Source organism: Actinia tenebrosa, unplaced genomic scaffold, assembly GCF_029948245.1.
Source record: "Actinia tenebrosa isolate PJP-AT-01 unplaced genomic scaffold, QUT_ActTen_1.0 PGA_scaffold2__45_contigs__length_23673736, whole genome shotgun sequence".
Lineage (NCBI taxonomy): Eukaryota > Metazoa > Cnidaria > Anthozoa > Actiniaria > Actiniidae > Actinia > Actinia tenebrosa.
The window spans coordinates 16424866-16438509 of NW_028292579.1; the positions used below are offsets into that span (position 1 = coordinate 16424866).

General features: G+C 37.0%; 1 protein-coding gene across 3 annotated transcripts in view; it reads right to left on the minus strand.

The window, feature by feature from the left end:
- LOC116297824 (FH1/FH2 domain-containing protein 3) overlaps positions 1 to 13037 on the minus strand; it is a 48945-nt gene extending 35908 nt beyond the window's left edge. Inside the window, exons 1-7 of one of the 3 annotated variants that reach the window (XM_089033592.1) lie at positions 12574 to 13037; positions 12357 to 12457; positions 12105 to 12163; positions 3947 to 4014; positions 2102 to 2207; positions 1106 to 1200; positions 387 to 498 (exon numbers count right to left, since the gene is read on the minus strand). In XM_089033592.1, the coding sequence (XP_088889718.1) occupies positions 387 to 498; positions 1106 to 1200; positions 2102 to 2207; positions 3947 to 4014; positions 12105 to 12163; positions 12357 to 12457; positions 12574 to 12879 (847 nt within the window). In that variant the 5' untranslated portion in view covers positions 12880 to 13037. Of the gene's footprint in view, positions 1 to 386; positions 499 to 1105; positions 1201 to 2101; positions 2208 to 3946; positions 4015 to 7282; positions 7524 to 12104; positions 12164 to 12356; positions 12458 to 12573 lie in introns of those variants that run through there. The other 2 variants (XM_089033591.1, XM_089033593.1) reach the window with 2 other exon arrangements.
- Positions 13038 to 13644: the final 607 nt, after the last annotated feature.

The following is a 13644-nucleotide window of genomic DNA, read 5'->3' on the forward strand; positions in this document are numbered from 1 at the left end:
TCGAAAACGATAGTTATAACAAATAAGGTTGATAGGATGAGAGGTTTCAAATTATTGAAAAAATAAAATGCACTATATAAGAACCTCCCATCCCAAAATAAACAGTGGACCATGTTCTGTCAAATAAGAGAGAGAGAGAGAGAGAGAGAGAGAGAGAGAGAGAGAGAGAGAGAGAGAGAGAGAGAGAAGTACGTTCACAACTTCCAGGGATATCGCAAGGCATCTTCGTTATCACTGAAAAAGGGTTCATAATCCTTCGTGGAAAAAATGTCGTGATAGAGCCTGAGCAATCCATAGTAGAATCACGCGATAGAACCATACATCACGCACACATACCACAACACCACCAATATTATTATGATGAATGAACACTCTGCAGACATTACCTTGCGCATCATCAACGACTTGCACAGCCTCGTACAAAAATCTAGAGTTATTTTCAGTGTACTCGATGAAGACGAGGAGTAACTTGAGCGCAGTTTTCGCCACCAGGCGGAACTACGATGAAAAAGAAGAGAATCAAAGATTAGGAGACTGAAATCCACAATTCTCGTACAAAACGCCTGTACAGTTAATTTAAATCGTCTGTTTCCCGTGACAATAAGTTCACCACCACAACAAATCATAGGATATCGAAGATTAACAATACCCCTTTGCCACAAGTGTTATGTGTTATGACAACAAAGCTAAATAGACAACTAGAGCTCGCTTCTGGTTTCGTGCTCGCTTCGTTGTAGTCGCCAGAGCTCTGGTTAAAAGCCTGTTGCATGATTGAATGGTATGAAATAAGGGTTTTAAGGGGTTTTGTAAGTTGAAGCGCGCTAGGAATGAGATGAACAAAAACAGCTGGGTTTAGAAGCACCTTAGCGGAAGATCGATTAGCTGCTTGCGCTGTCACGCTAAGAATACGATTTGGTTGCGTGACATTTTTAGTCACGACATTTTACGATACGATTTTTGAATTTCTGGTGCGTTACAGTTCTTGGAGCTTAAGCCTGCGCTCTTTTTGGTCTTCTTTAGGAACTTAAACATAGGCTGGATCCAATTACGAGTAAAAGCAGGGGGAAAGAACAATTGTGCAACGCAGAACAATGTTTTATCATACCTTTGACGCAGTAAGAGAATAAAGCCATTGGATGGTTTCATTGTGATTGATAACTCCATTCATTCCATCCACATACAGCATAATTTGTCCAATAGCTGGTAAAACAACAAACAAGAATGACGGTTCACTCAATATACCCGCCGCTGCCACCATTTACGAGCACGCTGATTCAAGGTTTAAACTTCATGTAAGAATACTCAGAATAACACGGTTTTTGCTTTGGAATGACTTTTGGAGCAGTCCACTATGAGACACCTTAAATGAAGTATGTTCGGTGTACGTGCGGTGTAGTCTTCAAATAATGGCCTCCGCATTTCGTAGTCAGGATATAAAAAGGTTAGTTTGAATGGCACAAAAAAAATTTCTTGGTTAAAAAGGTTCTCGAGTGGAGTGCTTGTTTCCAGAGTGGAGCCCACCAAACCCAATTATTCCTGCGTGGGTGACTGCGTGGGTGTCAACAGACGAAACTAATTGAAGGTCGCTGACCGAAAGTCAAATCAAATCAAGGAGTAGTATTGGAGTGTTTCTGAGATATTTCTAGCCCCGGGCCAACTGGAGGAGAAAGGACTCTCTTGGTGCAAGAAATAGAAGAAGCATAATACTTGCCAAAGGAAACCCAGTCAATGTGTTTGTAAAAGACATAACACTTCGTAAATGAGCAACTTCGAGCAACTAACTATCTCTAAATCTCTCCAGGAACACAGTTTTGATAATTATTGATAATTTAGATTGTGTGGGCGACCTGTGGTATCGATTAACATCTTGCGTCTCGAAGAATATAAATAGACGGCCTAGCAGCACGTCGGAATGAAACTCAATTAGGAGGATATAACAAAACATTTTGAAGGACATAACGATTCTCAGGAGACTGCAATTCTTTTGTTTTGTTCTCCAAATTGAGCTGCTTTGACGTCACAAGAAAGGGGTCTATCAATTATCTTAAAAATTTATAATTAATGGGCTTCCTGTAGCATTAACCAACAATGCAATACGTACCTCTAAGAATATAATTTTGATAATTTTGATCGGCATCTTGACCGACCGTGATGAGCGCGTTGAGTCCATCTGAATTTACAAACTCATGTACCAGGTCCTTGTCGTCCTAAACAGAAGATAAAAACAACATAAACAATAGAAGACCATATGCATAGAACGTCCTCCTAATTCATGGTTCCAACTCAGAAAATAGAGAACCAATGACATTTGCAGCAATTTTCCCAATGGAAATAAAATCGTGTCCCACAAACAACTACACAGTATTTATTTTAAAGAGTACTACAAGGATTACGAGGCAATTTTCTATTCTTTTCGCAGGACAGTAAACTATTGAAACAATTCATACGAATCAATTTTCCGCGATCAGAGTTTTAAATTCTGAAATATTCTAGATAATTTGTTAAGCTTGTTGGACATAGCAACGGTAACTAAGGGGAGTCGGAAGTATCACACCTATACTGATCACTGGTAGTAGCCACAGGGTTCCCAAGAGAGCAGAATCCTACCGTAATAAGTCACAAGGCTCTTTTTCGCTAGTGATTCACCGACCAGGTGTTGTGGGACACAGGGATTCCGAGTACGCAAAACTAATCTATAGTTACGGAGCTTTTATAGTTTGCTTTATGATAGGAACGCGTTTTGTGACATTTAGGGCGGGGTTTTATATCTGGCACGAAAAAAAAAAAAAAAGACTGCTTTTGGAATGGGTGGTCATTTAGTAAACCCTACTTAATCTTTTAACTATGTTAGGGGTAATGTGAAAACGATTCATGTGGAGCGAATAAGCTGATGGGAAGACTTGGGTTTGTCAGTGTAACCCACTTTACCGATATCAAGAAGCAACGACATTGCATGTGGAATCTGCATGATATCGTAGCGAATTTTGACAGTTCATTAATTAAAACATCGTAATTTACATAACTGTTGATACAGTTAAGACCTGCATGGTGAATCAAATGTGTCTTACGTCATATGCTTTCTCGTTCTGTAGGGCCAAGTGTTTTGACAGCCTTCTAAAATTGTTTTATTGATTTTATGATGACGCACAATATCGTTAAACGGCATCAAAATCTCGTCAAAGAAAAACTCGGTCCAGACGTAGCTTGATAGCAAAATCGGCTTACATTTTTTCAGAATTTATAAATAAGGGAATATAACAAATGTAAGTAGAACTTTAGAATCAAAGGACAAAATCAATAGCCGGTTCTCACCAAGGGTGGATCCAGGGGGGGCTTCACTTCAGCAGGAAAAAAAAACTGAAGAATTAGAGAATTTTTAAAATTGTTTTCCGTTGTGTTGACGGAAGAAGCTCAATTAGCCCCCCCCCCCCCTAAAATTTTGGCTTGATCCGCCCTTGCTCACGGCGGCCATGTTGTAGGACATTTGTCATTCAAAAAAGATTAAACAAATAAAATTAATAAATAATGGGATCTAGCAGTGGCATTTCTACGGAGTAGCTCTTCGTTCGCTGAATTCCAATTGGAGCTTAGAATTTAACCTCTTATATTTCCCCCGTTGTTTTAACCCCAGGTAAGGATTTAACAAAATTGGTCTGAGTCTCAAAATCGACCACTGGGAGTCACCGAATGTGAGAGATACGTATCCTACAATACAGCCCTTGCATGTCACGTCAAAGCAGCTCAATTTGGAGGACAAAACAAACTAATTTCAATCTCAATAGAATCGGAACCCAATCATTATGTCCTCAAAATTGAGCTGCATTCCGACGTCCTGCAAGGGATGATCCATTGAGACCCATGATCAGTAAAAACCAAGCTACAAAAGTCAATCTTTCGACAGCACAGTTTGATGGAAAATAAAAATTTAAACGTTACGATTACTAACCTGAAAAATTTGCTTAAGCGAAAATAATGCTCTTCTTAGTTCTCTGCCAGAGGCTGCGAGCAACTTTGCTGTGGGGAAAGAGGAAAATCAAGAAAATTAGTAAAGTAACTTGCTTGTTTTCTTAATTTCTATGACTACGTGGTATTGCAATGATTCCTTTAGGGTACCCTAATGGCAGAGTCTCCTCCCTTTAGTTTACCCCGAGCGAGAGATTCTGCTCGCAAGGCATCTTTTAGGGACAAAAGAACCAAGACACCGCGGTCATGTTGGATGACATTTAGTTTACCCCGAGCGAGAGATTCTGCTCGCAAGGCATCTTTTAGGGACAAAAGAACCAAGACACCGCGGTCATGTTGAAGGACATTTAGTTTACCCCGAGCGAGATATTCTGCTCGCAAGGCATCTTTTAGGGACAAAAGAACCAAGACACCGCGGCCATGTTGGATGACATTTAGTTTACCCCGAGCGAGAGATTCTGCTCGCAAGGCATCTTTTAGGGACAAAAGAACCAAGACACCGCGGCCATGTTGGATGACATTTAGTTTACCCCGAGCGAGATATTCTGCTCGCAAGGCATCTTTTAGGGACAAAAGAACCAAGACACCGCGGTCATGTTGAAGGACATTTAGTTTACCCCGAGCGAGAGATTCTGCTCGCAAGGCATCTTTTAGGGACAAAAGAACCAAGACACCGCGGCCATGTTGGATGACATTTAGTTTACCCCGAGCGAGATATTCTACTCGCAAGGTATCTTTTAGGGATAAAAGAACCAAGACACCGCGGTCATGTTGGATGACATTTAGTTTACCCCGAGCGAGATATTCTGCTCGCAAGGTACCTTTTAGGGATAAAAGATACCGCGGCCACGTTGGATGACATTTAGTTTACCCCGAGCGAGATATTCTGCTCGCAAGGTACCTTTTAGGGATAAAAGATACCGCGGCCATGTTGAATGACATTTAGTTTACCCCGAGCGAGAGATTCTGCTCGCAAGGTACCTTTTAGGGATAAAAGATACCGCGGCCATGTTGGATGACATTTAGTTTACCCCGAGCGAGATATTCTGCTCGCAAGGTACCTTTTAGGGATAAAAGAACCAAGACACCGCGGCCATGTTGGATGACATTAAGAAAAGAAACCAACGGCATTGGTAAGCCTCATCTTCAGACACTGATGGAAAACCACTTTAAATTACCGAAGTGATTGCAAGCCACTCATAGCGAACATCTTCCAAGATGGCCGACACTTTTATGTACGACATGTCATTCACCTTCAACACGTCTTATTTCCATGCATAAGGGTTGAGTATCGTTTGACCTCAACAAGTACCATAATTTCATACGAAGAATAGTGAAAACATAGATATAGCAACCTGGAAGCATGTATAGCACGGCGAAAAAACTTATTTTGGTTCATACTGTTTTTTCTGTACTGGTGTTTCGCGGCAGCCATGTTGTAAGGCAGAAACGATGCAATATTTCTTTCATAACGAGATATTTCATTTCTAAACAAGGACATTTATATCATTGTTTTGCAACAAAACATGGCCGCCAAGACCCCTCTCTCTAGACCGATCCCGGCTATGCTTGACTGTCAACCCAAACATGCCACAGTGGGTAGTTTTCCCAATGAAATACAGAATGTCCGACCAACAAACTCGAATTCACAATTATTAGAAGTTATCGATTTTTTTCTTAATCTATCTGTAAAATGAATTGATTCTATGACAGACATTCAGCACTCGGTGTCTGTTCCATGTTGTATATCGAAAACACATTTTAGCTTGTCCGACGTAGCAACAGTAACTAGGGAGGTATAACAATGAATTCGGGATCGGTGTATAACTTTGCATGGAGTCCCCTATCCGACTGATCAGGAAGTAATGGAAGCAGTAGTAAAGAAAGTTGACATTTTACGAATATTTTGCAGATTTTCTAAGATAAAATCGCCGACAACTTTATCGTTCAGAAAGCAAAATAAACCTGGAAAACTGTTGATCAACTCCAATGTTGCTTTAGATAAATGAAAGGTCAAAACAGAACCATTCTAAGGCTTCGTGTGACGTCATGGCCGGCGTTTTGGTCAACTTCAACAAGGATTTGGTCTAGGTTTCTTTATGTCAATCAGCACTGATGGAGACCATATTTTGTTTTATCCTGTTATTCCCACGGGAAGAGATTTACGGCAACGATTCAAGGTACAACCAAAACCCAAATGACCAACCTAGCGATCAATTATCTGAACCGGCAATCTAATGACGCCCTACTTTTTGAATTCCTAACAACTATTCGCAAACACTTAGTTTAAAGTTGGGACTAAAATAAACATGCATGTCTGATAGAGGAAATACCGCACATCTCCAGATACTAGTAATGGCGATAATGGCGGCGTGATGACGTCATCAGGATCTTATTAAACAAACATTTACCTCCTCTGATCGTCGGATAAGAACTATTTGCAACGACGTCGATTCCTTTGGCGTTTCACAAAAATAGAAAATTCCAGTAAATTCAACGAAGGAATATCTAATTAAAGAAAATATTTTCTATTTTGATGACATTTTTGGGGAGGTTTTTCGTTAAATGTAGACCAAAATTCAGTGACGAACAAGATTATGAAATCTTGACTACTGGATGACCCGGCTCTAAACTAATCAAAACTCAAGCTTGTTTTTTACAAACACATTAAAGTTTTGGACTGTCAAGTTAGAAAAAGTACATTTCGATTGCTAAAATTCACATTCTGTAATATCCTATTTTCTTTAAGAGGTAAGGGAAAAAAATAATACCGAATACCGAAGATCGGAAACAAGAGCAGAAACACTGAGATACGAAAAAACATTAAAAAGCACCAGGCAATCTTGTAAGAGTATACGAATGACTAATGGATTATTTTTCAGGTTAGATTCACTTCTAGGTAAATATTTTTCAATTTTTAAGATAATCTGCTAAAAGCGTGACAAGGGGGGTTGTCTTGCTCACGTCGTTACATGTTACATTTTTTTATCCATGGAATGAAAAACATCCTTCGTAATCTTCGTCACATGCCGCGAGAATTAGTCTTATGGCATGCTAAAATCGAGGGTTTCTCTCGGTAATTCATAAAAAGTAACAAAATTAAATAAGAATATCTAAAAATTTCCCTTTAAGTTATACATTTTGTAAATATCACGAAATTTTGAGTTCAACTCTGCATACCGGAAGTGAAAGTTTAGTCGAGTGAACTAAACTGTAAGTGAAATAATTTCAAAATCTTCGTCTTATATAAAAGCAAGGAAATCAGTCAGATAACTATTAAAGCGTCTAGTTAGTGATGAATTAGCTCTTTATTACTTACCATACTTTCTACTATTGGTATAAAAAGGTACTTTTTTCCTTGATAATGATTTATCGGTGCAAGCCTCACAAATACAAAAAGCCTTGAAACCGTACTGTTCACTTCCTTTCATATTGGACTACAACTCTCGAATCGTTTAGATATCATCACCAATTCCCACTCAAAACAATGTTTAAAAAGACGGGTTTTTCTTCTTCTTTTCTTGATACGAACAGCTCTAATGCCGTAACATGGCGTTCTGCATTCATCGCAAATCGAAATGAATAGGTAAATTTTTATAAATTGTCCCCTACTGCGTAAATTCAACCATAATTGGGTTATTTTTCTATGAGTAATTGTGTGGAAAATGGCAGGGTGCAAGAATGAAATGTTGGTTCTTTCTTTGCTTCAAAAGGAAACAAGCTGAGATAAACACTCTTTAATCAAATCCGAGACTATCTTTTGTAAGAAGAAAGAGTCACGCTAAGAAACGTGCAATAAACAGGATGAATTGATAAACGTCACTTTTATTTGAAGACTTCGTAAACTTTCCAAGTGAAATTTCACGTGGCATAAAATGGGAAACTTTAAGACCAAGCCGAAAAGCTTATAACTGCCAAGACTTTACAGTAGTTAGCAAAGTCGGTGTGCGCTGCTAAGGCGCTTCTTTTCATCTGCTGGTCCCCACATACTCGAACCTACCATCACTGCGTGAGAGTAGAATTTTTTTATTCGTTCTTTGTTGTGTGTGTGTTTTTTTGTTTTTTTTTCTTTCTTTTTTTGTTTGGCCGTATTTTTTCTTGTGTTCTTTTCCGAGAGCCGGCAAAATCTCCTCAAAAATCAACACTCTTTGCCCCGTTGTGTGTAATCCAATGCTCTAGCGGTGAAACTTCATTTAAAAGTGATAAAAGAAAATTTCAGTACAAAATCACTCAATTTTATGTTAATTTTATGACTTCTTTTTGGAGTCCGCAAAACATGGCAAAGACCCAAAGAACGTCACACGCCGCCCTCAGAACTGGTACCGATTCATATTTTTGTTCATTAGTCATTTAAAATAGATAAGGTGTCAAGGTCGTTTGAGATGAAGTGAAAGAAATGAAAAGAAGAAATAAAAAGAAACGAAAAGAAAAGATTCAACGAGCTTCCGCGCATGCTCACTTACATGTAGGAATTCAGGATAATTATTTACAGCCAATTAGAATCGAGTATATTTTGGCGGGAAAAATAAACGCGCGCGCTCCCGTAAATTGGCGCCAAATTAATAGAAAGGAGGAAAGGAAAGAGAAAGACGATCATCTTGAATGGCTTCCTTTGAGTCACTGTTTCTTCTTTCAGATGTAATACAATCACAGAACTTTCTTTAAAACGTTTATCTGTTCAATTCAAGGCAGAGCAGTATTCTTTAGTTATTCCGAATAAGTCTGGCAGTTGAAAAGAGATAGAACCAGAACTACTACTATGAAGAAGACGAGGATTCGACAAGTATTCTAAATCATTTTAGAGACCTTTAAGTGCTAAATAAGAAATAGAACATTCAAACTTAAAAAAATCGTCGTAACACACAAAATGAAACTTTAAACAGAATTGGTATCTAGGGAAAGTAATATGTCAAACTTCTAAAACTAAATACACCTGATTTAAGTCTGATAAAAAGTAAGATATTTCTTTTTACTAAAAGCCTGGCTTTGAAGTTGCATCATCTATCTAGACACATTATACACTTTAGAGATTTAACTATTGCTTAAATATCAACTGAAAACTATAGTTACTAGGTGACCATGAAAAATGCAATTTATTTAGAAGCTCTAGAAATTTCTCATTAAAAATTATAAATATTTATGAACATATAGTTATTCAAATTAAGAGTTTCTTCTTAAGAAATATCTAAATAAAAACAAAAAAGAAAAACATGATATAATATCTTAATAGGGAAACAAAACATCTTTTAGAAGAGCAAGAGTATAAATTTTCTTATTATCTAACTTTAAAAATTCTGAAATTTGCTGCCATAATATGAAAAGTTAATCTTGTTTTACACGAGAAATATGATTTAAAGATACATAAAATATAATAAGATTATGTTGTTGAGTAGTTAAGTGATTAGAATCTCTACCAAAATTTTCTTATATTGCTGAAAGGTAGGAATGTTGTATATGATGGAAACATTATTTCATTTTCTGTATTTGGTGATCCATGTGTTTACACCATACATGAAGTAGAATACGACTAAAGCTTTGCAATCAAGTCTGAACTTTAGATATCAAATGTAGCCTATTAGCTGGATGATGAGTGAAGAAAATTAGAATGTGATGACAGCAATAAAATAAGGGCATAAAAAATATGTATGGACCAATGTTTAGTGTAGAGTGTATGGTGTCACAGACTCCTATAAAAATTCGTTAAAATACAACACTTCCCATCTGAATATCAGGAAAAACCTTCAACCAGCGATTACTAGAAATTTAAGGGTTATTCCAGTAAAGTTTCAGCTGAATTAAAATTTGGATGATTTTCATGCTAGTCCCCCTTTAAAGACAAATGAAAACGATAAAAGAAATACTAAATGAAACCCTCAATAAATTTGTATTTTATAAAGTTTACAACTTATCAAAGATGGATACTTTTGCATATTGAAAGAAAATTTGAAATCTGGACAAAAGTTTAAAAACAAATAAATGAATGCATAAGAAACCAAAAAAAACTTAACCAAGGTACTTATTCATGATGGCAAAAACACTTCAAATTATGAACATATGCATACATATCAAATACACATCACCTTCCAAAAATCACTAAAAATATATGTGTATAATCAATAATTAAGAGACACGATGCAGAAATCCAAACAGACTGCCTCGTTGGTTTGGGTTGGCAAAGCAAACGTTTTCAACAATCCTAGTCAAAAATAATGTAGTGTTTCTAAATTTACCTTTGACTTGAATAACTGTAAAATAGTGCATACCATAGTAGATATCATTGCCACAGTAATGTGGCTGGTTAATGTAATTTCTAAAGAGAAAAAGCTCACAGAACGTATACAGAGGAAAACAGAAAACAGTAATACCATAATCATTTTAAAATGTCATGCAACAAGGATTTTTCCACTCATAGTATCAAATTCAAAATGGCTGTCTCAAATAACCAGTATCAAGTTTCAAGGAATTAGCTATCATATTTGATGAAGTCATTCATGTATTGGGTTTCATGACAATATTATCACCCCTAGGTCATGTAGGTATTGCCATTTTGTACAATATTAAATATATATTCACTATATTTTTTGAAGACAAACTCGGGTATTTTCATTAGTATTCACAGGCATTCGTTACTGGTAATTTTTTGAAATATTGATATTCACTTAGGGTGACTGAGCAGCATTTATGAAATCTTTAGAGACATAAACAACTTAGCCTAAGTTTAATTTTAAGAGAAAATTTTCTGAACAATCTATATAAAGTTCTACTACAAAATATTTCCTGGCAATAGTCCATAATCTTGAGTATTTGATTGTCAATAGATATATGAAATGCTGATAATATTATTGTTAGTGTTAACTCATGCATAGTACGTCTCTTTAACAAGACTCAAAATACCAGTTCATAAAAACAAAAATTGCTTTTAAAGTCTAAAATGTTCTGATATAAATTGCTCTGTCAGTTAAAAATGTGCGTGTAACTTAATTGAATTTTCTGCATGCTTACTCGAAATTAATACATTCTTTTCCTATTTCATTGAAAGCAATATTAAATTATCATTACATTAATACCTTGAGCCAAGTAAACTTGATCACGAAGCATGAAAAAATAAAGACATAGTAGAAGTCCAAATTAAATCAATTATAAATTTACCAAAAAAACAATAGGGATAGCATAATTAGTCTTGATAAAATTTCTACAGTTTTGAATAAATATTAGGAAAAATCCAGAAACGAATATTAACTTTAAAAAATCATCATATTGCAATCAATTCTTGTCCCTTGCCGAGCGTCGTGAGAGAGTATTTGTCGAATACAAGCAACTAATTATTTACACTGTTTTATAAGCAAGTTATTCCCTTCAAATGACCAACATTTTCTTTGAACTCATTGTGTAAGTGTTGATTTATAAGCGGGTTAAAGCCAACAGCCTTTAAAAATCTTGCAAACCGTTACTTCATGACAAGAATATTCATATTCCACGAATGGTTTTTTTCCTTATTCGTATTTATCATTAAACAAACAGATCTTCGTCTCTGTCACTTGAGGTGAACTGAGATTAGCAAGCCTATTTTTATGCAAATAACTCAATGAGCAGTAGATATTTTTCTATAGCAATGAAAATACATCGTCCGTAGAAACGCTTCAGTAAAAACAACTCGACGAACAAGATTTACTTATTTGACTTTCTAATTTAGAATATTCTGGGAGGTTTTATAAGGAAACTCGATAAAAGAACGGTGATAATAACGAAATATTCAAGTTTGGTAACAATACAAGTTTGAAATACCACACACAACATTGGTAGATTTGTCGTAGGTATCTTTATATTTCTTAATCTCACTTTTCCTCGAAAAGCTTTTAAAACAAATATAATACAATGCTCCAAACAGCTGATCTTAACACAACACGTACTGGAAGAAAAAACCTCAAAATTCAAGGCTGTATTGGTGCTTGAAAAAACAGTTGTGAGCGCGAACAACGAAAGAATATCTTAGGTTAGAGGTTGGACCTTTGACAATAAATGATCGTTAAGTTGTCAGTAGTACCAAGAGCTTGAGTACAACGTATAATATTGCTAAAATACTACATCTGGAGACGATGTTTTGTATATGAACGTACGCTGCAAGCAGTAGATTGACATACCTATACAGTTGTGGACGCGAACAGACAGCGAAGTCCGTAGTATTATTGTATTTTTGCGGCTGTAAATACAAGAGAAATATTATGTTAAAGCGATTGGTCTAAATTAGAAAACCACAGTTTGGCCACAATGGCCAGCTCGAGTAAATACTTCACACAGTCGACTGATCAGACAAACCTGAGCAGCGCTTTTGATATATTTAAAAATTGTATACAAACTTGCAGAAGCCATGTTTACAATTTTAGACTTATTACCTGTCGAGGAAGCCTTCCAATAGATCTGCTTGTTCTTCAAGCGTATTTTCCAATTCTAAGTAACACCCATTATGAGACAGCTGTAGTGCGACGTCGTCGATCTAAACCAGTATAATAGCTCAATCAATAAAATACCAACAAAAGCACAGCTTTAAAAACCCTTAGAGAGGCTTCAAAAACACAGTGACGGGAAAAGCCCGTAACAAGGCTCACGTACAGCATGCGGCGCACATAACAGCCGATGTAATCCGTCTACTTGCTGGCACAGAGCAATATTCAGGTGAAATGTGTACGTTGGCGGCCTGGTTGGCTCTGGAAAATTAGTACTGGCAAACGGATCAGTGTCGTCCAAGTACTGTACTTTACATGTAAGCGCCATCTTTGCTTCGGACTGGACTTTCCGCAAAGCCTCATTCGGCGCAAGCGCAGACAGGCCAGTCCGTCGTCTTCGCTGGGGGTTTGATGCGGATCCACGTGACTCATTTCGACGATTTCTGGACGGATTTAGCGCAAGTTCCTTCATTCGTGATGATACTCATTAACTCCTCGTATAGTGATACCAGTATGTAGGCTGACTAGAACCTTCTCGAATTGAAATAACGGTCAATAATACTAACAACTGGCTCCGTAACATGGTGGCAGTCCATAAACCCTCAAATAATGTGCTTGACTGAATCAAAGCTTGATTAGAGATTGATTATGAGCAATCTTAATCGCCCACAAGAGACAGGAGTGTTGGAATGAGCCAATTAATTTGCGCGAATGCTTTTGTGATGTATTACAAAGGAGGGGTTATGAGCGTCTTGGATTTAAGGCAGCGAAAGTTTCTGTGTGCGACAACCGCTTCCGCTGGGCTTACACTGCCGCAAATCCCGGGATAACCAAGACATTTAAAGCTCTCTTTTTTATTGGGATGAACGAGGAATGACTAAACTACTGCGATAATTATCCATAATTTTATATGCGCAACAGGTTTCGTACTGAAACCAAAGGGTTTGATCGGCTTAAGGTGAACACATACCATGATTCTATTAGGGAGCAGCACTACGTCACAGCAAGTCTACTCCGACAATACGATGCAATTAGAAAACCCTGCTTGGAATGAAGGGAATGTAATATATCAATAAACGATATGTCCAATGCCAAATCAAACATCTATCATTTTCTTCCCTTCGATGTTCAACATATTGTGCTTTATATTCAGAAAGAAACCTTGATCAAGAATACGGACACCACTTGACTGCGTTGAACAAAAGTGTTGAAAAAACGAGTGTCAGAAAATTGATGA